We start from the raw sequence: 24,241 nt of genomic DNA, 5'->3' as shown, positions 1-24,241 counted from the left end.
CATGATCAAAGAATATCATGCATAGGTTGCAAAGAGGTGAAAAAAGACAAATCAGGTACCAGAGGCTTCTTAACCATGCAGATAGGGGTAGATTTTCAAAGGGTTGCACGCGTAAGATACGCGCGCAACCTCCGAAAACCTCCCCCTGCCCGCGCCGAGCCTATCTTGCATAGGCTCGGAGGCACGTGCAAGTCCTGGGGCTTGAAAAAATGGGCGTTCCGGGGGCAGGGCGCCGGCCTGGGGGCGTTCCAGGGGCGGGACCAAGGCCTCCGGAACAGTCACCGGGCCGGGGGATGGAGAGCTGGTGTGCGCAAGTTACGCCTGCCTGGAGTTGCGCAAACAAATCTCCGCCCACGCGCATGTTATAAAATCTGGCCCATAATGTGGTCTCTGTTTTCAAACAGTGAGTTGTCGATGCCACCTTGCCGGACCACACAATCAGCACACCAAGACGCGCCGACCCGGGAGACTCTCGGGCACATTAAAGTTGAAACAAACGTTGTAAGTTGGATAATGGGTTTCAATTTCGAAAGATATTTAAATGATTTAAACTGCGTATCTAGAATAAAACTAAAAAGTCTACGCAATAAACTGCATTAATATTGGCCATTGATATGAGTTATTCCGCAGCTTAATGCTTGATACACTGAAGCCTTTAGTACGCTGGGTGCTAGCAAGACTGTTCTAAGTGTGTTATGTCCCAACTCGTCCACTTAGATCTCAAGGGGAAAACTTTGCTGGGGGATTCTCTCCTTCTAGCAGTTGAGACTGGCCCTACTTTGAGGAATTCTTTGCCTGCAGGGTTACGTGCTGAAACAAACATTAAGATATTCAGAAAAAAAGCTAAAGGGGTTTCTATTTACACAGTCATTCTGTGACTGACCGGAGTATGTTCAGCTGGTTGAGACTGAAGTACCTTGCTTCTGGCAGAGTTTTCACAGTGGTTGAAGATCAATCTGAGGCTAATTTAACGTATAGCTATGCCGCCTACGATTGTTCTATTCTTGTTTCATTTTTGTTTTATGCAATTATGTATGCTTTCTTTGTAACCTGTCTAGGACTGTCCATGGCCTGACACTCCCCCCCCACCCCTCCCAACCTCCACCACAGAAACACACACTTTGCTCCGTGGCCTCATATTCTCCCCATACCCCTGCCTCACGAGCAAACAAAGGACCTGCTGCAGGCCGAACTACTCTACCAGCCCCCTGTCTGTTGCTCCAAACGGGCTCCAAACCCCAGCTACTCCATCTAATGCTCCATGAAGGCAGGTGGGAGCAAGAGAAATGAGCATGGAGTCCTGGGTGTCTGCAGGATATCAAATCTATAAAATATAAGGCATGGCCTAGAAAGGAAGGTGATGGCTTGTCACATAAGACATTCACAGCCCAGTTTTCAAAGTGATTTAACTGAGCAAATAGTGTGCCTGAAAATTGTTCTCCCCCTGCTCTGCTTGAAGTACGCAAGGGCTTCCGTAGTGCGTGCAGTTTTGAGGGCCTGTTTTACGTGGAAGAGCGGAAGGAAAAGAGAACGCAGCTGTACGCACTGTTTTGTAAGTGATTTGGGCTTGGGGAAAAGCGGGCTGCAAGAGTCTTACATTAAACTGCATTGCATCCTGCCCCCCTGCTGCTCAGCTGTCTGCTGAAAAAGAAGATGTAAACTTTGTGGGAGCACTTGGTACACGTACCATGCATGCGCTTATTTTCAAAGGGCCAGAACATGGCTGGCTTCCCTTTGAAAACTGGCAGCAGCGCCCGTGGGCTAAAAACGCTTGCGTGCATTGCATACAACATGCAGGGCACATTCAGAACTGCCTCCTGAGCGTTCTGGGTCCCATTTACTGAGGATATTTTCCTGTTTTCCTTATTTTTACCCAGTGCTTTATTTATTATCTGGGGTTACTTTAGACACATTCTAGCTAGATATTTTCAGTATAGTCAGTATATTCCACTGATTATACTGGGTTTTTTTTCAGATTTGTATTTTTCTGGGGATATTACAGTATAATGAGATGAAAAATTTAGCTAGATGAAAGACAGAAATTCTCTGCTACAAAAGAGTTTATTATCATGATTATGATAGAAGCATTTCAAACTAGCTGCTTGAAAAATCCTAACTCTAATGGACAACCGTTGTGTATTTTGGTTTAAAAGATGCCTTTAACTATCTTTAATAATGCTGCTTTAGGCTAGTGGTTCTTAACTGCAGTCCCTGTAGGCCACCAACACATCTGCTTTTTATTAGGATAACCACAGTATGCAAATTAACCAAGTTCACAGGCTCAAACACATACAGATATGTATCCTCAATATTCATTGAAGACAACCTAAAACACAGATCTGTTTGCGGCTGATGAAGACTAGAGTTAGTGGCTATTTTCTTAGGTTGATTCGACTGGACACTCAGTTGTCAAGAGTGACTTTGTTACAAGAGTAAAAAATAGTGGTAGCCTGGGTAAGTCAGCTGTATGCAGGTGACTGATTTTTTAGTCATCTGAAACTATGCATAAACTTGTTGTAACATGCACAAACTTGGTCGTATTAAAAAAGTGATTCAAGGGTTGTTTCATGGTTGTGTATTACATTTTTTTTTTAAAAAGGATGCATGCATAGACAGCATTCTGCTAACTTGTCTAACTTTATACTCCAATTTTATTTTACCAAAGAAGTAAAATATAAGGCCCGTGCGCATGTGCACACGTTTGCTGGCACACACACATTGATGCGCCGATTTTATAACACGCGCACATATATATATATTTATATATATACGCATATTATAAAATCGGCTATCTGTGCGTACATGTGCATACGATGTTATATTGGGCCTATTCAGGTTTGAGAAGAGACGGCTGAGGGGGATATGATAGAGGTCTTTAAGATCATGAGAGGTCTTGAACGAGTAGATGTGAATCGGTTATTTACACTTTCGAATAGTAGAAGGACTAGGGTGCATTCCATGAAGTTAGCAAGTAGCACATTTAAGACTAATCGGGTGGTTAGTGCAGTTCATGTAGCTGGGTTCAAAAAAGGTTTGGATAAGTTCTTGGAGGAGAAGTCCATTAACTGCTATTAATCAAGTTTACTTAGCTAATAGGGATGTGAATCATTTTTTGACGATTTAAAATATCGTCCGATATATTTTAAATCGTCAAAAATCGTTAGAGGCGCGATACAATAGGAATTCCCCTGATTTATCGTCAAAAATCGTAAATCGGGGAAAGGGGGAGGGCGGGAAAACCGGCACACTAAAACAACCCTAAAACCCACCCCGAACCTTTAAAATAAATCCCCCACCCTCCCGAACCCCCCCAAAATGTCTTAAATTACCTGGGGTCCAGTGGGGGGGTCCCGGTGTGATCTTCCACTCTCGGGCCACGGGTGCGTTAATAGAAATGGCGCCGGCGCTACCTTTGCCCTGTCATATGACAGGGCAAAGGTAGCGCCGGCGCCATTTTGGTTCCTGTCCCCCGATACTTGGCTGTATTGCAAAATGGCGCCGGCTGTATGGCCGGCGCCATTTTGCAATACAGCAATACGATTCGAGTGCAGGAGGTCGCTCCCGGACCCCCGCTGGACTTTTGGCAAGTCTTGAGGGGGTCAGGAGGCCCCCCCAAGCTGGTCCAGCGGGGGTCCGGGAGCGATCTCCTGCGCTCGTGACGTCGGGGGACAGGAACCAAAATGGCGCCGGCGCTACCTTTGCCCTGTCATATGACAGGGCAAAGGTAGCGCCGGCGCCATTTCTATTAACGCACCCGTGGCCCGAGAGTGGAAGATCACACCGGGACCCCCCCCACTGGACCCCAGATAATTTAAGACATTTTGGGGGGGTTCGGGAGGGTGGGGATTTATTTTAAAGGGTCGGGTGGGTTTTAGGATTGTTTTAGTGTGCCGGTTTTCCCGCCCTCCTCCGATTTACGATTTACACGATTTAAAAAAAAAAAACAAAACCGCGACGATCCGATTCCCTCCCCCCCCAGCCAAAATCGATCGTTAAGACGATCGATCACACGATTCACATCTCTATTAGCTAATAGCCACTGCTATTACGGTAATTGCATCGGTGGCATGGGATCTTCTTGGTGTTTTGGTAATTGCCAGGTTCTTGTGACCTGGTTTGGCCTCTGTTGGAAACAGGATGCTGGGCTTGATGGGCCCTTGGTCTGATCCAGCATGGCAATTTCTTATGTTCTTATGCCTGTGCAAATGCCGTCTCAAACGTGTAAGTGGGGGAAATTTTAGTAGGTACACGCAGCGACGCAATAGGCCTTTTTTCCAGTTTTCCCCAGAAAAGGAGAGAACTTCCTAAACCCCCTAGCTAACTTGCCTTCCTTTTACCCTATTAGCCTCGAACCTTAAAATCCCACTGACTAGGCCTCAGATTTTTTGTTACATCCATAGCAGAAGTAACGTTACATGGTAGGGGACCCTGATGCACGCTTGTGTGCGTAACTACTTCCGTGCTGACTTCATGATGCGGTCCCAGCCCACTCATGTCCCATCCATGCCCCGTCCCTTTTACAGAAAACTTTTTTATTCGTGCACCAGGAGATACACGTGTGTCCGTGGGCCGTTTAAAATCCACGCAGCCCGAGTCACGCATGTATGTCCCAGATTTGGCGTACACAAGCCTTTGAAAATCAACCAGTAAATGTACGTGCATACATTTATCCAGGTAACAACTTGTGAACCCTTCTCAAAACACATTTAGATGGATAATCTAACAGTTAGGATGAAAAGAAAAGAATAGATGCCTGTAGTCTAAAATTAATCTTTTATTGAAGTGGAGACACAAGGGTAGCCCGACTCTGGCCGAGTTTCGCCATCACAAAACGGCTGCCTCAGGGGCTTACATCAATCTTCTTGGGTTCATCAATCATATACAAATTAAATGAAAGATGATCGTATAGATAACTATATGATCTCTTATGCTGCTCCGTCTTACAGCATTCACAAACATCGATCTCCACTTGTGAAGTCAAACATCGCATGTTTGACTTCACAAGTCAGGCATCTATTCTTTTCTTTTCATCCTGACGGCTGTTATAGATCGCCTTCCTTTGTGCTTTTTGGGTCCTTCCCTTTCAATAATCTAACAGTTATTCATTTAAATGGCATATCCGGCTATATTCAGCCGATATCCAGCTAAATTCTAGCCGGGTAAGTGGTTACCTAAGTAAAGCTGGAAGCCGCTGGGATTGCTGAGCCCAGCGATCCTGGCAGGATGATGGGGCCCTGTTTAAAGGTAACGGGTTGGTGAGAGGGTGTCATCCTGTATGGGGAAGGGAGGGTGGTGGTAGGGGGAGGCAAATTGAAAATTTTAAGGCAGGGAGGATGCTGGGAGGCCCACAACCACTTTTTTGGAAGGTGTGCTGCTCTCCTGGATATCTCTGAAGATAACCAGGCAAGCAGCGATTTATCCAGCCTCATGAGGCCGGATAACGTTATGTCTAATCGGCCCTATTTAACTAATGGCCAATTAGAGTTCAGTTATCTGGCTATGTGTAACCGAATTACTTTAAATACGTATAAACTGGACAAGTTATCCCGCTAACTTTAGCCGGATAACTTATCCACTAAACGCCACGGCCAACTGAATATTGGCCTCTTGATTTCCAAACTTAATATGTGCAGGTACTTTGTATTTGAAAATAGATTTGCTCTGTGTGGGTTTGCCATTAAATGTTTATTTTTACAATTAAACAGCTTATTGAAAATGTGTCCGATTGTTGATATTTCCCTACAAACACTGACCTGAGGTGCAATGGAAGTCAAAAAGGCTAAAAAACCCCACAAGGTAACATAAGAAAGGATTTACAAACAAACCAGAAAGGGGTAATTCTTCAGTAATACACCTAAATGCAGTGTTATATGCACACAAAACCAATCCAATATTCAAACATTAGACACACACAAGTTGATTTTGAAGATTGTGTTGCGATGCAGCTAGAAGTACATTCATAGTTTTGCTCATTGGCGAAATGGACACAAAGTTCCTCATATAAATGGAAGGGGTGAATTTTCAAAAGGACACGTGCATAAAAATGAACACATACACACACATGTGATGATTCGCACATAATCTGTATTTTCTAAATGGGTCCCATAAACGCATATACCCACCTTTGTGAGTAAAAGTGTGCACAAAAAGAAAAGTGGGCATGTTAGAGGCATATCGAACATGTTTTGCATGTATGCACATATGTTGCTATTTTAAAAGCGACTTATGCATGAACATCATCAATAATGTGCGATCTTGCCCCAGTTATGTGATTGGGGCAAGGCCTGGTAGGTACCATTTTGGAAAACGGTGCTACCCATGGCTATGGGGCACCCCGAGCTCTTACGATAAGTAGATTCCGATTTGTTTAGGTAATGGGGTATGGGAAGGGTGCAGGAGAGGGATACACTATCAAACCGACAAGTGTTTTTCTAGAGTTTGGGGTCTGGGAGGGGAGAAAGGAGTGCCCTACTAGACACTATATCACTAACGAGGTTTTCTGATCTTGGGGTTTGGGGAAGAGGGATAGGGGTATTGGGGGGCCACTCTTTGTAAATTTTATTATGGGAAGGGGTTAGCGGGGAGAACATTTGCTTACTATTGATTCTATGTGGATGGGGATGAGGGGCCATTGGCGCGCAAACTTGCATATCTACTTTTACCATTTTGTTCTCGAGGTCAACTTGATTGGTGGCTCCAGTGTTAAGAGAGAGGACATTTTTTTTTAATTTTGGCTGCCTTATTTTTAATATACTTGGGCCCTTTAAGGTGATGGTGGTCATCTTCAAAATGTGATGGGCTATGCTATGTTGTTTTGCCTTGTGGCCTTTTACAGCAAGATAAAACAACATGGCGATACAGCCATAATATTTTTTCATTGGAGGAACATACTATTATGCGTGCACCATCCTCCTCCCCCTATGATCTTGGGGCTCATCCTGCGAAAAAAAATATGGCTTAGTGAATCCAGGCCTAAGTTTATACCTGAGCCAATGGAGGGTATAGTGACTTGCCCAAGGTCACAAGGAATGGCTGTGGGATTTGAACCTTGGCTTCCCTAGTTCATAGCCCACTGCTCTAACCAGTAGATTACTACTCCATAGCAGTCTCTTTGGAGAAAAAAGCAGAGGAGAAAACAGGGGTAAAAAGAATGCCCTCAGAAGGCCTGGAAACTATGAGCAGTGCCAGCGGTTGATAGCTACTGGAGGGACTTTGTTGCTCCATCGAGGGGATGTGAAGCTGCAGAGGAGATGGCCTGGGAGCAGTGGTAGGCCTCTCCTCTTCAGCCACTGCAACAGGTGAGGCCATTCCCATCACAACAGAGGGTGAGGATCTTACCTGTGCTCTCGGAGAAGAGGTAGCCTCTCTCTTTGGTGGTGGCAGTGTTGCTGGAGGTGACATTGGTATGGGTGGTGTTGACATGCGAGGAGACAGAACAGTCACAGGCAGTGGTGGAGCATGAGCGGAGCTGCCAACGGTGCAGGTGGAACTCCAGCATAGGGACTCACCTAGGGCTGCCAATTGGCTCCGGATTTTCAGGACAGCTTGATCCAGTCCTGGTTTTATCCTATTGCATACTGGAACATATGTTGATTTCCCTATTACATTCCCTAAGAAAAGCAAGACTATAGGTACCTGCATGCTGGGGAGTAAAACTAAGATTGGATCAACCTGTCCTGAACATCTGGAGCCAGTTGGCAACCCTAGACTCACCATCCAGGATAATGGTGCAGCAAAGTCTGATGGGGGCTGCGTCCAGAGAGGCAGTGTATACCATGGAGTGTTCCATGCTGTCAGCAGCTGGCAGGATGGCATCCTCTGTAGCAACTCCCTCCAAACTGCAGTCTGGGCTTGCATTTTTTTCCACATGCTTCTCAGCTCTTGCCGCATACCCTCAGACTCCTCCTAGACCACATTCTTCAGGCCCTGGAAGTCATGCCTGAGGCCTGCCATCTCCTCCACCATTCTAGCATTCAATTGGAGCACATGCCTCTCTGCTGGACTGCACCTCCTCTTTACTTCCAGAGATAAGATCTTCCTAACTGGGCTGCCCTATCCCTTTCCAACTGTATGCTGCCAGATGTCTGGTATATTGATTCTATGTGGTCTCCATCTCCTCCTCTTCCATGACAGGATTGGTCTCCATCTCCTCCTCTTCCATGTCAGGATGGTGATGCTTAGCTGGTCCCTCATCATCATCAGTGTCCTCTTCTGGGCTTGCGGCAGCACCAGTGAACAATGCCTTGCCCATCAGCATCCTCACCTGTCTCCTCCCCTGCAAAAAGAGAAAGTGTGCATACTTTCATTATACACGCAATATGGGCTTTTCTATTCACAGTCACTGGACTTTCTTTTTTGGCTAACAGAACTGCTCCATGGGCCCTACTCTAACACCTCCTGCTACTCTGCAAGGGCCTTTTTCTGATCCTTAAAACATTTCACAGCCCCTTACCAACATACTCTACTTGGCTTCAGCTGGTTTGAGTGCCCTCAGTATGACAGAGGTCTCACTAGACCTAACCTGCCTGATATCAGCATTGTGTCAGTGTGAAACGAAGGAGCAACATTCCCCACTGGCAGGATGTCTTCAATGAGTGGCAGCATAGGGCTGGTATCTCCACAGACAGGGCTAAGAGGAGAGTTGATTAGAAGAGTTCTAGGATAGGAGTTCTGGGAAGTATAGAAGAAGACTGAAGCTGAAAGAGGATCCAATGAGCTGGGGACTAGGGCACACTGGAGACACAAGAAGTAGGGCATCCTACCAGGGAACAGTAACCAGTCTTAGTCTGATTCTGCTACAAACATTCCTAAACTGGAAGGAAAGAGAAAAGGACTTAGGAGGAAAAGATTTCAGTAAACAAACTTCTATTAGAGTGTGCAAAATTGGATGTGGTACCTGTCCCAAAAACCTAACCTATTTTGGGGTCAGGAGGTAAAAAGAAACAATGTTATTGTGTATTTTAGAATAGAGATACTGTAAGAACAATGTGGTAAAGCATTTTATTTTCTACAACAGTACAGATGTTGACTAGTGGGCAGGAAGAGTCCTTATGAGTAGAAAATCATTATGCCTATGAAAATACTCTGCTATTCCCCCCCAGTGCAGGAACCCTAGTCGGTTATGAGGCCTTGCATGGTCCATAGCCCTCCCTGTGTGGCCACATGCCTAGGACTTTAACTGGATGGGGTTACTTATATTAATGTATGGTAGTTAATATTATTATAGACATTACATGCAAGAAAGCTTTTATGCCTTTCTTGTATAAACTGCATAGCCTGATGGCATTTAGGACGTGAGGTGTCCAGCTCTTCCACACCTCTGGCTCTGAAATTGTGTTGTGTACCATGAGTTCAGCTACAAAGAAGATGATATAGCTTGCAGGCCCCTCTGTCCTCATCCTGGCCTTCTTCTGCTTCAGACATCTGAGGTCTCACCATTTGTGGCTCAGGTCTTTCACACTCTGGATACTGTGGAAGACCACGTTGAGCTTTTGCCGGATCTTCTCCCAGATCTTCTCTTTCCTGTATGAGCCTATTTTCCTGGATTCCTGCCCATACAGGATATTCTGGACTTTCATGACATCATGAATCAGAAGGTCCACCTCCCTTGGCTGGAAGTTAGGCTCCCTTCCTTTCAGACATAGTGCAAATAAGAAGACAAGCACTGGGAGCCAGCCCTTTATACCTGGATGTGCACATAAATTCAAATATATAAAGGGACAGGATTTATGTAAATAATAATTACACATGTACATTTTTAAAATTGATAGTAAATGTATACACTTATGTTATATTCAATATAGAGTGGTTTATTATACATGCATATAGCCTCTGTAATGTGTACAAAATTGGTCTATAAATGGGATAGCAGCAGGATCTATCTCATCAGGACTTTCAGATTTGGTCTAGTTTTTAACCCTATAGCTTGCAATGTGGGAAATGCCTGGCCTGGTTTTGTCTGTCCCTGATCATATGGAGCCTGTAGCTTTCCCACCACCAGATGGAATATCTTGGGTGTTAGGAAAGCAAGGCATGTGTAGATGATGACCTCATCATCAGCTGCCTCAATGCTTTATATTTTGGACTTGCCTTTTATTCATTAAACCTGTTTTTTTCTCTGTAGGGAACAGAACCTTAATTCAGCTACAAACTATCTCTTAGGAAATTTTATGTGCCCTGTGTATTACTATATATCAGGTAAATAGTTTCTATTGAGTGTGTGTAGCTTCATCTACCCTACAAACTCTTTATGGTGTAATTATTATTTGGATAGGAAACAGCTGAAGGAAATGACACTTCTGACCCTGCTTCAGGCAAAGCCCACACTGAAAGCTTCTAATATGAAGGTCCTTAAGGTTTACAAGTGGTGGAGGTGGGTGAGATTATGGAAATAGCAAAGATTCCTTGATAGCTCACAGCTGGGAGCTTTTGTATAGGAGCCCTCAGGACATTATCCTATATTTCTTGGAGAACATAAGGCAAACTACGTTTCTTACAAGCAGATCTCCATAGAAATGTGGATTCTTCAGAGACAGAAGTGTGCACACGTCAATGAAGGGTTTTAAAGATGGAAGCTGGGATCCTTCTGGAGGTAATCTGGGCCGTCAGGGAAGATAGACACAGCCATGCGCATGTTATAAAATCAGGGGTTGGCGCACGCAAGGGGGTGCCAGAGGCAGGCGTAACTTGGGCGCGCTGGCCAAGTGCCGGCGCGCAATCCCCCGGCCCAGCGGCTGTGGAGAGGCCTCTGGCCCCGCCCCTGGACTGCCCCGCCCCGCCCCCGGTAAATGGATATTTGAAAATCGGTACAATATGTGCCATTGAATTGTTCATAGGTTATTCAAGTGAAAGTGCACTTTACATGCATAAATAGCTTTTTAAAATTACTGGGATAGTATGTTACATTTACACGTGTAACTCCTTTTCAAATTACCCTTTCAATGCTTAAGATCATGCTTATTGCCTGACTGTCACATAGTATAGAAAAGAACCAACAGATGAAAATAAAAACCCTAATTAGATCTGTGAGACCATCATAGGAATATAGAGCTTGCAATATATCACTTAAAAGCAGTCAACGGTGCAGATATCTTGCACCGTCCACTTAATCATAGATCTCCTAAAAGGGATTTGCTTTTTTTTTTTTTTACTTTTTGTTGCATACAAAATAAAGAGAAGAACAGTTTAATAACACTTGCCTTATAAAAATCAATTTGTTTAACACTGTAATGCCAAGCCTGGCACGATTTGTGTTTTGCTTTCTTTCTTCATCGGGGGCAATTTACTCTGGAAAATGGTTATTACGACGTTCAGTATCAAAGAATTATTGTCTCCTCATAGAAAGCAATCTTTCATAGCAAAGTGTGGTTCGTTTGAGCATTTACCAGTTCGCCCAGTCCCACCAGCATGTCATTGAGATCCCTCTGGCTTTTCAGCCTCAACTCCTTCCCATTTCACCCAGACGGCCCATATAGTCAGTATTTCACTCTTAAAATGTTTATGATCCCTTACTCCAGAAACAGAGCAGATGTAAATATATATGTGTGAGTAAGCTATCAATGTACATGAGCAACTTGCTTATAAAATAGAAATTTACATGGATAAATGTTGACCACCACTCCAGAGCACACCAGCCTGCTCTTTTGTTCCACGCACACATTCACTCACAGACCCTTACTTTTGCATGTATTTTCGGGATTATAAAATGGCATACACTTGAGTATATGCTATTTACACACCTAAATGGTTTTAGCATGAGTTCTTTGCTAATTTTGAGATAACTTTCAGAGCTGCCCGCGCATGTTGATATACAATTATATATAGTTGTGCGCAAAGTTAATACAAGTTTTTTGCAACCTGCGTGCAAATGATATGAGCAGGTTATAAAAAAAAATATGAGTTCATATGCAGGCAAATATGCTCGGGTGTATAAAAACTGCAAGTCATGCAAGTTTGGTCTTATCAGACTAAGGGCCTCATTTTCCAAGCCGCTTGCACGCGATAAGGGACCTTTCACACGTGAAAAGTCCCTTATCGCGTGTGATACCAGGATGGGGGTGGAGTTGGGGCGGAGTCGGCCCCGGAAGAGGAGGAGTCGGGGTGTCACCGGGGCCAACTCTGTGCCGACGCCGCGGTCAGCGAAAAGGTAAGGCCCTTTTCGCTGCCTATTTCGCTCCCAATAGCTACACCTCCTATGGTGACGCTATTGGGTGCGAAACCGGCGGCGATCGCACCGCAACGGTGCGATCGCTGCCGGCTTGCGCAGGCCCGCCCCCCATTTCGGCCCCCCGCCCCTCATCTTCTAAAGCATCGCAGGCCTGCGATACTTTAGAAAATGAGGCCCTAAATCGGGTAGCCAGATAAGTTGCACTTTTAGACTTATCTGGCTAGCTGACTTAGCTGGATAAGTTGTATTTTAAGACATCTGGGTAAGTAGTTCTTTTTTTTCACAGACTAATCTGGCTATCTTATATAGCGGATGAGTCCAAAATCGCCATTTAGACGAGTAGTGCTTTTCAGACTTAGCCAACTAAGTAGCACCTGCTGTTACTTAGACAGATATGTCAGAATTTGTCTGTCTAAGTAGTGCAAAGGTACTACTTAGACCTTGTAACCTTTGTATTTTTGTAAACCGTTATGATGGCAAAACCGACTGACGGTATATAAAACTCGATAAATAAATAAAATTTAGCCAGATAAGAGCGCACTAATGATATACCTGTGTCTTTTTACTTCAAATTTTAAAGGGGACACGCGAGAAGATTTTAGATGCGTGGGCCAGGGTGTGGCGTAAATATTGTCGGGCAAGCAAGGTTGAGGCAGGCGGAATTCGTGCAGAGGCAGAGGTCAGGCAAGAGTCAGGGCAGGCAATAAACAGGGGCAGAGGCGTGGTGAGGCAGGTTCAAAATGAGGAAGCAGCAACTAGAACAATTACAAGCACAGGAGCAAGGAATGATAACCTGTTGCTCAGGCGGCAGCCCAGAGAACTGGGCTTGCGTTTACGGGGCATCAGTGGTGACATTATCAGCCCATGCCACTGGGAGCTGGGGATACTGGGTCTGTAAAACTGGTGAGTTACTGTGGGACCTACGTAGAGCCGCCAGACATCATGGAGGGGCAGGACATGTCAGGTGACCCTGGCAGATTACGGGACACCACACCAGGCCTGGAAGCAAGAGATACATGGAATCGCCCAAGGAGCAGTAGTCTGTGGACAACAGCATGTAACATTTGTATTCTTTAAGAACATGCCATATTGGGTCAGACCAAGGGTCCATCAAGCCCAGCATCCTGTTTCCAACAGTGGCCAATCCAGGCCATAAGAACCTGGCAATTACCCAAAAAACTAAGTCTATTCCATGTTACTGTTGCTAGTAATAGCAGTGGCTATTTTCTAAGTCAACTTAATTAATAGTAGGTAATGGACTTCTCCTCCAAGAACTTATCCAATCCTTTTTTAAACACATTTATACTAACTCCTAACCACATCCTCTGGCAACAAATTCCAGAGTTTAATTGTGCGTTGAGTAAAAAAGAACTTTCTCCAATTAGTTTTAAATGTGCCACATGCTAACTTCATGGAGTGCCCCCTAGTCTATTATCCGAAAGAGTAAATAACCAATTCACATCTACCCGTTCTAGACCTCTCATGATTTTAAACACCTCTATCATATTCCCCCTCAACCGTCTCTTCTCCAAGCTGAAAAGTCCTAACCTCTTTAGTCTTTCCTCATAGGGGAGCTGTTCCATTCCCCTTATCAGTTTGGTAGCCCTTCTCTGTACCTTCTCCATCGCAATTATATCTTTTTTGAGATGCGGCGACCAGAATTGTACACAGTATTCAAGGTGCGGTCTCACCATGGAGCGATACAGAGGCATTATGACATTTTCCGTTTTATTCACCATTTCCTTTCTAATAATTTCCAACATTCTGTTTGCTTTTTTGACTGCCGCAGTACACTGAACCGACGATTTCAATGTGTTATCCACTATGACACCTAGATCTCTTTCTTGGGTTGTAGCACCTAATATGGAACCTAACATTGTGTAATTATAGCATGGGTTATTTTTCCCTATATGCATCACCTTGCACTTATCCACATTAAATTTCATCTGCCATTTCGATGCCCAATTTTCCAGTCTCACAAGGTCTTCCTGCAATTTATCACAATCTGCTTGTGATTTAACTACTCTGAATAATTTTGAATCATCTGCAAATTTGATTACCTCACTTGTCCAGATCATTTATAAATATATTGAAAAGTAAGGGTCCCAATACAGATCCCTGAGGCACTCCACTGCCCACTCCCTTCCACTGAGAAAATTGCCCATTTAATCCTACTCTCTGTTTCCTGTCTTTTAGCCAGTTTGCAATCCACGAAAGGACATCACCATCTATCCCATTTTGTTATGCTTCTTTGTTTAACTGTTAACCCCCACCCCTCCCTCCCACACACACGTTTATCTGAGTTTCTTCCCATTTATAGGTAAAAGAAAAGAAATATTTGAGCTAACAAACATCCTGTAACCATCTCTTTCTTATTGCATCCTGTCCCATGGACTGCCTTTGCAAGGGTCCCAGAGTGACCACATGCGAAACTTAAATACAAAACAAAGAAAAAAAAAAAGACGTTACAAATAAATAAAAAAATAACACTTTATTGTCCATGGGAATACGCAATCATCTAATATTTTGCAGAACAGCTAAATAGTCATTTACTTTTACCTGTTGCCATTCTGTTGCGTACCAGGCTGGTGAACAGTCAAAACGGTTACATGACTGCACAAGTGTAGGCTTGGGCTGACGACACTGATCATCTGCCAAAATCACAGTCTCATTCGTTTCCCTTGAGAGAAGATGGGAGCAGAAGGCATCTCGAGTTTGCAGTCCAACTCCACAGGTTAAACTGCAAGGACTCCATTTTCCAATTTCCCACCTGGGGGAGAAAATAGTAATTGAGGGTAGATCTTAAATCTTCTCCATTAAGCCACCCACCCCCCCCCCCCACACACACACAAAGCATAATCACTGCGGAAGATGGACTTTTTCAGCAACAATGTCTGTCAAATGTATTTATTTAACAAAATTTCTGTCCTGCTTATAACACTCCAGGTAAGCTAAGCGGGTCACAGCATAATAAAACAATGTTCACATTAAAACCATATACAGTTTTTAAAACAATTAATAGAAACCTAGAAATTATTTACAACATAATGCTCTTATCACAGGCAATGAATTACTGTTTGCATCCTCAAAGGCTTCTTGGAACAAAAAGGCCTTCACTTTTTTCCTAAAGAAAGGACTTCTAATATAACAGTATTATACATTTACCAACTGCGCTTAAAAAAAAAAAAAGCTAAAGAGATAGAAGAATCTATTAAGTTGCCTTGAATACAAATGCTATATCCACCTACCCCCTTCTCTCTAGGAGGCTGTGCAAATCTTTGCGGTCTCTTTTTATACTTTGCATCTGTTAAAATAACACTGGTTCAAAATGAGGAGCCATCTGCGGACACCAAGGAGAGGTCCCTCTCTGCAGCTGTTGCTGCTTGCAATATTTATAAAGGATTGTGACAGCGCTGATAACTATTGATGGTAAAATATCCCTCGTGGCAAGAAAATGGTCCCAATCATTAGGGGTTCAGATTACAGGAGAACAAAAATACAGAAACCCTGGGACTTGCGTTGAATCAGTAACAGAGATAGATGAGAGTCCCACAGGGAAAAATAAGGTCATAGTTTGTTGCAGGCTAAGCGCGATCCTGAATATAGTGTCTGGCAATCTAGATAATGTAACGGTCCCAAGCACGTGTGCACGAACAGCAATATATTGCGGAATATGTATCTAAGCACATTCTTGACCTTCTGTTTGTTTACAAGAGAGGACTGTATCAAAGGGAAAACCGTACTGAAACCGTCAGTATAAGAAGATAACAGACCCTGCCACAGGCTCTGCACTGTCAGCAGGACCCCCTTCTTGTTTTAGCCAATAGGAACTCGATTTACATAAAGCAGTAGGAAATGCATGGGTAGGAATTGTGTTAATCACAGCAAGTGCAATTGTAACTATATTAAAAGAGCCCTATTTTATAACAGCGCGCGCAGGACTGATATTTGCGTTTAAAAAGTACAGGTGAACTTCAGCCTGGATTTTTAAAGTGGACTTATACGAGCAAGTCTGCTTTGAAAATTAGTGGGACTACATGGGCACACCGAGGTGCAAATGTATAAGCCAAAATGTATGCCCACACACTTTCCAAAAGTGAAAGCCAGGGTGTAAGTGATTTCCCTGCCCCAGCTCCGGCCCTGGGAATGCCTGATTGAAGTATATGTAAAAGTATGTGCAAAATCACTTCTATGTGCATGCTTACACATGCAACCCCCAGGATAACTTTCAAAAAACCCATTTATGCACCTAAAACTGCATTTTACATGTACCAATGCAATTGAAAATACCCTCCCCCCCCCCCCCCCCCCCCCCCCCCCCCCCAAAGTGGATTTCATGGGTACTGGATGCTTAGGTGAATGGAAGAGAGAGGCTTATACAAACTTTCATCACCAGGCCATCAATTCAAATCTGCTGGGGTCAGTGGTGACTGAAAGTCATCATCAAAGGAAAGTTGTAGAGTAGCCTACAGCATATGAAATGAGTTGGTGATCTCAGTCCAGTTCCCAGGGTACAACACAAATAAAACACTATTACTATTTGGTGCTTCTTCTTAGCAAATGCTTAATTGATTAAATCAGTCAAAAGTAGAGGTGGATGCAAGATTAAGTGCCTCCAAGCCACCAATAAATTTGTAGAGACAGCAACTGCCGATGATATGTGGCATTGTTTGGATCACTCCACACAGACCAAGGCTGTTTTGATAGCCCTAGCTGTGCTTGTTAGTCGTGGTCTTCCCTTGGCCAGTTCAGAAGCAATTTAAATAAATCCCTTAGGTGCCACCTGGTTGCTTTGCCGTAGGATCTTTAATGAGGGAGGAGTTTGTGACAATTACGGAGAACAAGACCCATTCCTCGTGCTGTCATTCCCCCATGGAGAAATCTAAATGTGGTAAATAAACCAGAAAGAATATTGGTTTGTAAGACAAGCTGGCGGTGGATGCTGTGTACAGTATTTTTGTGCAGTGGCAGCCGTGGCATGCTCGGTGTCTTCGCTGTCAGCTCTGAGATGATTTAGTACTTATTGATACCACTCTTGTCAGTCTCTGTAGAGGCCTAGGATTCCAACAGCTATGGAATGTGAATTATCCTCTCACCCCTAGAACTGGACCCTCCGGAGCAGGGCTAATGAAAATTCTTAGGACAGTGTGAGGAAGCTTCTGCTGCTTCTGACTAAGCTGCACCTGGTTTGTTGATAAATGGAGAACTGTCAAGCTAGTAACTTTTAGAATACTAAATTTGTCCCTCCTTTCTCCCCCACCAAAAATCAAACTATCTAAAAAAAACCCCAAACAAAATAAATAAAGATGTCGATATTCAGTGGACAGGTGAATGGGATAGTGAGCAGAGTAACTTTACTCAAATATTCAGTGCAACATACCCAGCTATATAAAGTTACCCTGGTGAGTTCAGGACAGCAATTTTTCTGATCAGAGTTACCTGGATAACTCTAGCTGGATGAATATCAGCACTCACCAGCTAAAAATCAGCCCCACTCCTGCAATACTCCCAGCACCACTTTTTCACACCTGGCTAAATTTTGTGTGAGTGACCTGGACAAAATTTAGTCAGGGAGTGGTGGATATTTTGAACTCTCCAGTTTTCTCTCGGTAAAGTTACCCAGACAAATCTTTTGAATATTGACCTCAAAGTGTATAAATTGAAATTACATTCCATAGCATTGTTCTCTTAATTTTCAAAGCCAAAACCAAAAGATTTGTTTGAATTGTCTAACCAATAGGGATGTGCATTCACTGGAAACAAATGGGTAAAACAAGATAAAGGAGTCCATTTTCTGTTTGATTCATTTAAAAAAAAATGAATGGAGGGGCCCGCTAAAAATAAAAAAATTTCATTTCCTTTCATTTTTGGTGCCATTGAAATCTATCAGGCAACAAAGCTGCAGATTTTTTTTGTTGTTGTTGAAACTAGATGGGATGGGAAGAGACATGGAAGGTACAGGATCAATCAATGTGACACACTTTTTCAAGCAGCCTATCCCAGTGTGACTTCCTCATTTTTTTAACCTGAAACTGAAAGGAAAGCTGGTCCTAGAGAGGAGTCACCATTTTTCAAAGTCATTTACCTCTTGGATTTCTGAGAGAAAGGCGAGACTAAGCTTTTAGTGAGTGAGAATTTGTATAGAAATATTTGGAAAGGAGAAAAAAGGTAGGCTGACTGCTGGTGCAGGAGAAGAAGAAGGCACAGTTACTGAAGGGTCGCATCAGCAGTAGGGGCCCAGAGTTTCTAGTGGAGCAGCAAAAACCAGTACAGTGTTCTCTCCTGTTTTCTGCTGAGCAGTGTCTGCAGAACATCTTTAGTACAGAAACGCTGATTAAGTTGAATCATGTCATGGAGTTTACACAAAGAGGATATTCAGCAGCTAGTGGATGATGAAGGCTTGGCCAGTCTAGTTACTAGCATACTAGTCATGAGGTCATGAAGTGATCCTGCCAGGACCAAGATCATCCCACAGGAAGAGCAGGTATTGGAGAGTGTGAGAGATGTTCCTGGTCTTAAAACATCTGGTCTGCCCTCAACTCCAGTCCCAGCAACCAAGGATGCAGAGAGGGTGAGGGTATCCTGCAAAAGATCTAAAAGGCACTTTAGAGCTCTGAAGGGCCAGAGATTTTCAGAATGTATTCATTCTTGAATTGCCATCAGTAGAGTAAAGATAGTGGGCCACCTTACAAACAATGGTATGCACTGCAGCAGCATCTGCAAAACAACACTTGCAGTGCTGGTTTCAGGGGAGGATGCAGATGCTAGCCTGGCGACCTTGTCTTCCACACATAGAGGCATTAGGATAATTTGAGAAAAGGGGAAGTTCATTTCCCAAACTGACATTCCAGTTCCATCCCCCAGTGAATGACAGCCAAGCAGTCCAGAAGCCCATATGGAACAAGCAGCCCCTATGCAAGCCCCCTTGTAGCAAATGGCTGCATTACGACGTCACGGTCCCAGGCTAAGAGGCAGGCAGCATCAAAAGTATTGCCACGGTACATCAGAGAAATGATTGCACTGGATGATCAGCCCCTACAGATCGTGGAAAATGTGGGATTTAAACAGTTGATGCAACTCTTAGGGGCGGATTTTAAGAGCCCTGCTCGCCTAAATCTGCCCAAATCCGGGCGGATTTAGGCGAGCAGGGCCCTGCGCGCCGGTGAGCCTATTTTACATAGGCCTATCGGCGCGCGCAGAGCCCCGGGACTCGCGTAAGTCCCGGGGTTTTCGGAGGGGGGCGTGTCGGGGGCGGGGCCGAGCGCCGCACCGTTTTCGGGGCGTGTCGGCAGCGTTTTGGGGGCGGGCCCAGGGGCGTGGTTACGGCCCGGGGCGGCCCGGGGGCGTGGCCGCGCCCTCCATACCCGCCCCCAGGTCGCGTCCCGGCGCGCGGGGATTTACGCCTCCCTCTGGGAGGCGTAAATCCCCCGACAAAGGTAAGGATGGGGTTTAGACAGGGCCGGGTGGGTGGGTTAGGTAGGGGAAGGGAGGGGAAGGTGAGGGGAGGGCAAAAGAAAGTTCCCTCCGAGGCCGCTCCGATTTCGGAGCGGCCTCGGAGGGAACGGAGGTAGGCTGTGCGGCTCGGCGCGCGCCAGCTATACAGAATCCATAGCCTTGAGTGCGCCGATCCCGGATTTTAGCGGATACGCGTGGCTCCGCGCATATCTACTAAAATCCAGCGTACTTTTGCTTGCGCCTGATGCGCCAGCAAAAGTAGGCCAAATCGCGCGGTTTGAAAATCTACCCCTTAGACTTTAGTCACAAAGTGCCCTCCAGAACAACATTCATTAGGCAAATTATCTCTACCATGTACACTCAGTGCCATGCTCACAGGCAGGCACAACTTGCCAAGGTTGAAGGGAGTATCATCAATTTCACCAGTGACATCTGGACCAGGCATAATGCCATGCATTCCTACCTTTCCTTGATGGCACATTGGTGGCAGCTGGTTGAGGCACAGCTCGGCAGCAGCTCTAGTGGGAATGGACCAGCAGGGTATAGATGGGCCCTTCTGCATACACTCGGTGGCTAAGGTGGCTGGTAGGATATGGGGATTCTGGTGTTACTCTGGTAGCCACTAGGTCCACAAAAGAGGGACTACGAGAGGAAAACTTTGCTCTCCTTCCTGTTGGGTCTTCCAAAAACAGGAAACAAGGGACTGAATCCCACCCAACCAGTCTCTCAGAGGTAGAGAGGGAAGGGCAGAGTCTTTGAAAGTATAATACTCAGAAAAACTGAATGTAAACTTAAAGAAAACTGTTTATTTACCAAGAGAATAACATGTCAGTAGTTCCAATTCTTGTGAGTTTATAAAAGAAATATTTAAAGCAGAAAGTATTATTTTACAATAGAAAATAGTATTTGCTGCAGAGGTACACCCTTGGTCTGAGGTGGGGTTAGCACTCCCTGTGAGGGAGGACCCCCACAGGTCCCCACCATTGGGAGGCGAGGCCAGACGGGAAGCAGAGGCAAACAGGGTCTTCGCCAATACCAGCCCATGTTCCTCGCAGGTTGCGCCCTTGGGTGCTGTGGCTGGATGGTCTTAGGTGGGCTACTGCGTGGATGATCCCAGAGGCGGCCAGGCGAGGAGCGCGACAAGGAGCAACAAAGCTCTAGTCCAGGAGCCACAGCGTTGGATCCGGTCCAAGGGTCAGAGGCAGGCGGCGAAGTCGTAGTCGGGTCCGGTCCAAGGGTCAGAGGCAGGCGGCGAATCGTAGTCAAGTCCGGTCCAAGAGTCAGGCCAAAGTCAGTCCGAGGAGCAAGGCAAAGGAGAACTAAGGCAAGGCCGAAGAAGAAATCGAACTCAGAATCAGCAATAAACAGGAACGAAGACTGGAACTCAGGATCAGAAACAAATGGGAACGAAGACTGGAACTCAGGATAAGGAGCACCGCAACTCAGGAACTACGCTAGGACAAGCGAGGTGACCTGTTGCCAAGGCAAGCTCTGACCGGCAGAGCTTGCCTTAAATACTCTGGGCCGCTGATGTCATCAGTACGGGCCATGGAGCTTTTCCCACTGCGGCCCCTTTGAGTCGGTACGTGGTGCACGTGCGCCTAAAGCAGGATGGCAGTGGCAGCAGCGTGGGCCACGTGGCGGCAGACGCCGCCGGGGGAGAAGAGGTGCGGGCTGACGGAGGAGAATCCTCTACCACGCCAGGGGGATCGGGGCGTGCGACAGCGGCACGCCCGCGCAGGGGGCTGCTGACTGCCGCGAGAGCAGGAGAGACTGAACTCAGGGCCTTGCGTCAGAAGGTAGGAGGACCTGGTCTGAGGCCTCCTTGGCCTGAATTCGTAACAGTATTAAAGAATAGAAATGTGCTTCAGGATCAAATTTTGTGTTGGGCTTCATTTCGGGGGCCCTCCCGCGGGAATTTCATTTTTCCCGTGGTTCAGGAAAAATTTTTTTCAGGGGCCTCGATTTTCGCTTTAGTGCGCACTAACGTGGCAGAAATTGCCTAATTCGGGAAAAACGATTGCACATCCCTTTTAAAGAACTCATTTCCTATATCACCTTTCCTCTTAGGATTCTTTTTCCCTGTCTGGTACCAGAACTCTTATCTGGTAAGTAATAATTGAGATATTAGTTGTTAACTTAATAACTTCTTATGTCTCTGGTGTATATATGTGTGTGAGTGACTCTTTCCAAAGTTAATTATAAAAGAAAATGATCCTCTCAAAGCATTCTTTCCTCATCTTTTCAAGCTCATCCTCAGGTGTGATGAAACAAACAAGGTAAATATGTTTGTTGGTTTATATTATTCTCTTTAATGTTCTCTTTGCTTCACTAAGAAAAAAAAATATCAGTAGTAGCACAGTTTCCTTATTTTCACTTCTATGCAGTGTGTATATGTAGCTTTGTCAAATTATTATTATATGTGTTGGCTAACAATTTTATGATGAATGATGCTTTCACTTAGCTGTCCTGTAATCCTTCCAGACCGGTTCCTATTTTCCTCGCTGCAGTTCTCCCTTTGTTTTTTCCAGGTACTAGATGCAGATGTCTGTCTCTTCTCCTCTTCTTTCCATCTTCTGGTGCAGGTGTTTGAAGTCCTATCTATCGTTAAACAGATCAAAGCATGTGTTCCCTGAATACACTATCCACGACCCCCTGTTCTGAAGATGTGTTTAAATAATGTTTCTAAATGTGGTGTCTTTGACGTCTTATTGAACTGGTCTAACTTGGTGTGTAAAATAAAGGATAATCAGTCCCACTCTAAACTCACTAACGGGCCAATGCAGTAAAGTGCGCATTGTTAGCCCCCATTTGGACGCACGTTTTCCATGCGCTATTTTTACCCCTTATATAGTAAGGGGTATAGCGCGTGGAAAACGCACGTCGAACCCCCCCCAAAACTAATAGTGCCCGCAACATGCAAATGCATGTTGATGTTCCTATTAGTCATTCCCACGCGATACAGAAAGTAAAATGTGCAGCCAAGCCACATATTTTACTCTCAGAAATTAACGCCTGCCTTTGGCCAGCACCAGGAAAGTGTACAGAAAAGCAGAAAAAACTGCTTTTCTTGTACACCCTCCGTCTTAATATCATAGCGATATTAAGTCGGAGGCCCCAAAGATTAAAAAAAAAAAAAAAATCTGCCCGCGGGTTGGAAAATGGACGCTCAATTTTGCCGGCGTCCGTTTTCTGGACCCGTGGCGGTCAGTGGGTTTGACAACCGACGTCGGTAAAATTAAGCATCGGCTGTCAAACCCGCTGACAGCCGCAGCTTCTGTCAAAAAGGAGGCGCTAGGGACGCGCTAGTGTCCCTAGCGTCTTTTTACCGCGGGCCTTAATTTGCATACCTGGGCTTCCTGAATCGCGCACCCAGGAGAGTGGCCTGGGCGCGCGTCGGGAGAGCGGCTCTCCCGTGAAGTTTTCTGTATCGGCCCGTTAAAGAGGGAAAATGATTTGGTTCAGGTTGGTTCAAAAATCTTTTCACACACACACACACACTGGCACACCCAGAGCTCTTAAGTGAAAAACAGCTTAAACTTACTTTTAGTTCCTCTCCTCTGATATATTACTATTCTCAGAGATTTTAGGTTAAAGCTGACTCAGAAATATCTAGTCCTGTTTCATATGGAGTACTGAATAGTAACTTAAATTGCACAGCCACTCTCAGAACAGAATCTGAATTCTGCGATGTAGAACTTCAAATGCCCATTAACTCTCAGGTTCTATCAATTTATGCAGCAAAAGTTCACAGTGAAGTCAGTCTGAGAAGTTTATTTACACTTTTCAGTTAAGAAGTAAAAAGAATATTAACACAGCGTTATTATATATGAAAATCTCCGCATCTTGGCTGTAATTTCTTTAAATAACTGACTGTTACTATACTTATGCTGCCACAATTCCTACCTGGATTGCTCTAATATGAGCAAAATGTTTAAATCACAATCTCATTTCTTCCTTTCAGTCACACAAATTCTACTTTGAGTATATTAACAAGTCCCTCTGAATTTCAACCTTTCAGACAAGCAAAGGGGCTCTATAAAATGAGCAAAAACAGAAGCAGTCTGCCCTTCTCTCTCTGCGTCCTGTCTGTCCACGTGCAAAACCTCTCTAGCTCATGGGGACTGGTTTTTAGCATGTCTCTCGGCATGGAGTTCCCATAAGCCTCAGCTTTGGCAGGACTGACATAGCAAGCTGACAATCAGAATCTTCAATCTTGCTCTTCCTGCTGAGGTCATTCTACTTCAGGCCCGCCCACCCCTTGTAACTGGACATGAAATCAGAAAAAAAAAACCCCTCACAACTGATTCCCCCCACCTTCCCTGAGGCTTGTAAGTCCACTGGAGGTGTTATTTTCCTGCCAGCACTGATAACAAGACACTGTCTTGTTATCAGTGCTGGCAGCCCTGGTGCTGCCTTGGAGGAAGAAGGTCTCATGATGGGAGAGCACCAACCAGGTGCAGCAGGAAAGGATCCTGTAGCAAGGACCTGCTCTCCAGGTGATGCATTGTCCTTTCGCACTGAGGATATCTCCCCAAGGCCTACTGCCCAGGAGGGAAGGGTTAGGTCGGCCGTCATAGTTGGTGATTCGATTATTAGGAATGTAGATAGCTGGGTGGC

At 44.9% G+C, this 24,241-nt stretch overlaps 1 protein-coding gene across 5 annotated transcripts in view; it reads right to left on the bottom strand.

The window, feature by feature from the left end:
- The window catches only part of ADAMTSL1 (ADAMTS like 1), a 1,467,826-nt gene that overhangs the window by 183,298 nt on the left and 1,260,287 nt on the right, over positions 1-24,241 (bottom strand). For all 5 annotated transcript variants that reach the window (XM_029608733.1, XM_029608741.1, XM_029608751.1 and 2 more), the window contains one exon: positions 14,726-14,936. In XM_029608733.1, the coding sequence (XP_029464593.1) occupies positions 14,726-14,936 (211 nt within the window). The remainder of the gene's footprint in view (positions 1-14,725; positions 14,937-24,241) is intronic.

This window comes from Rhinatrema bivittatum, chromosome 1 (genome assembly GCF_901001135.1).
Source record: "Rhinatrema bivittatum chromosome 1, aRhiBiv1.1, whole genome shotgun sequence".
NCBI lineage: Eukaryota > Metazoa > Chordata > Amphibia > Gymnophiona > Rhinatrematidae > Rhinatrema > Rhinatrema bivittatum.
Note: the sequence above shows the minus strand (reverse complement) of the source record. Positions and strands in the feature narration are given on the sequence as shown.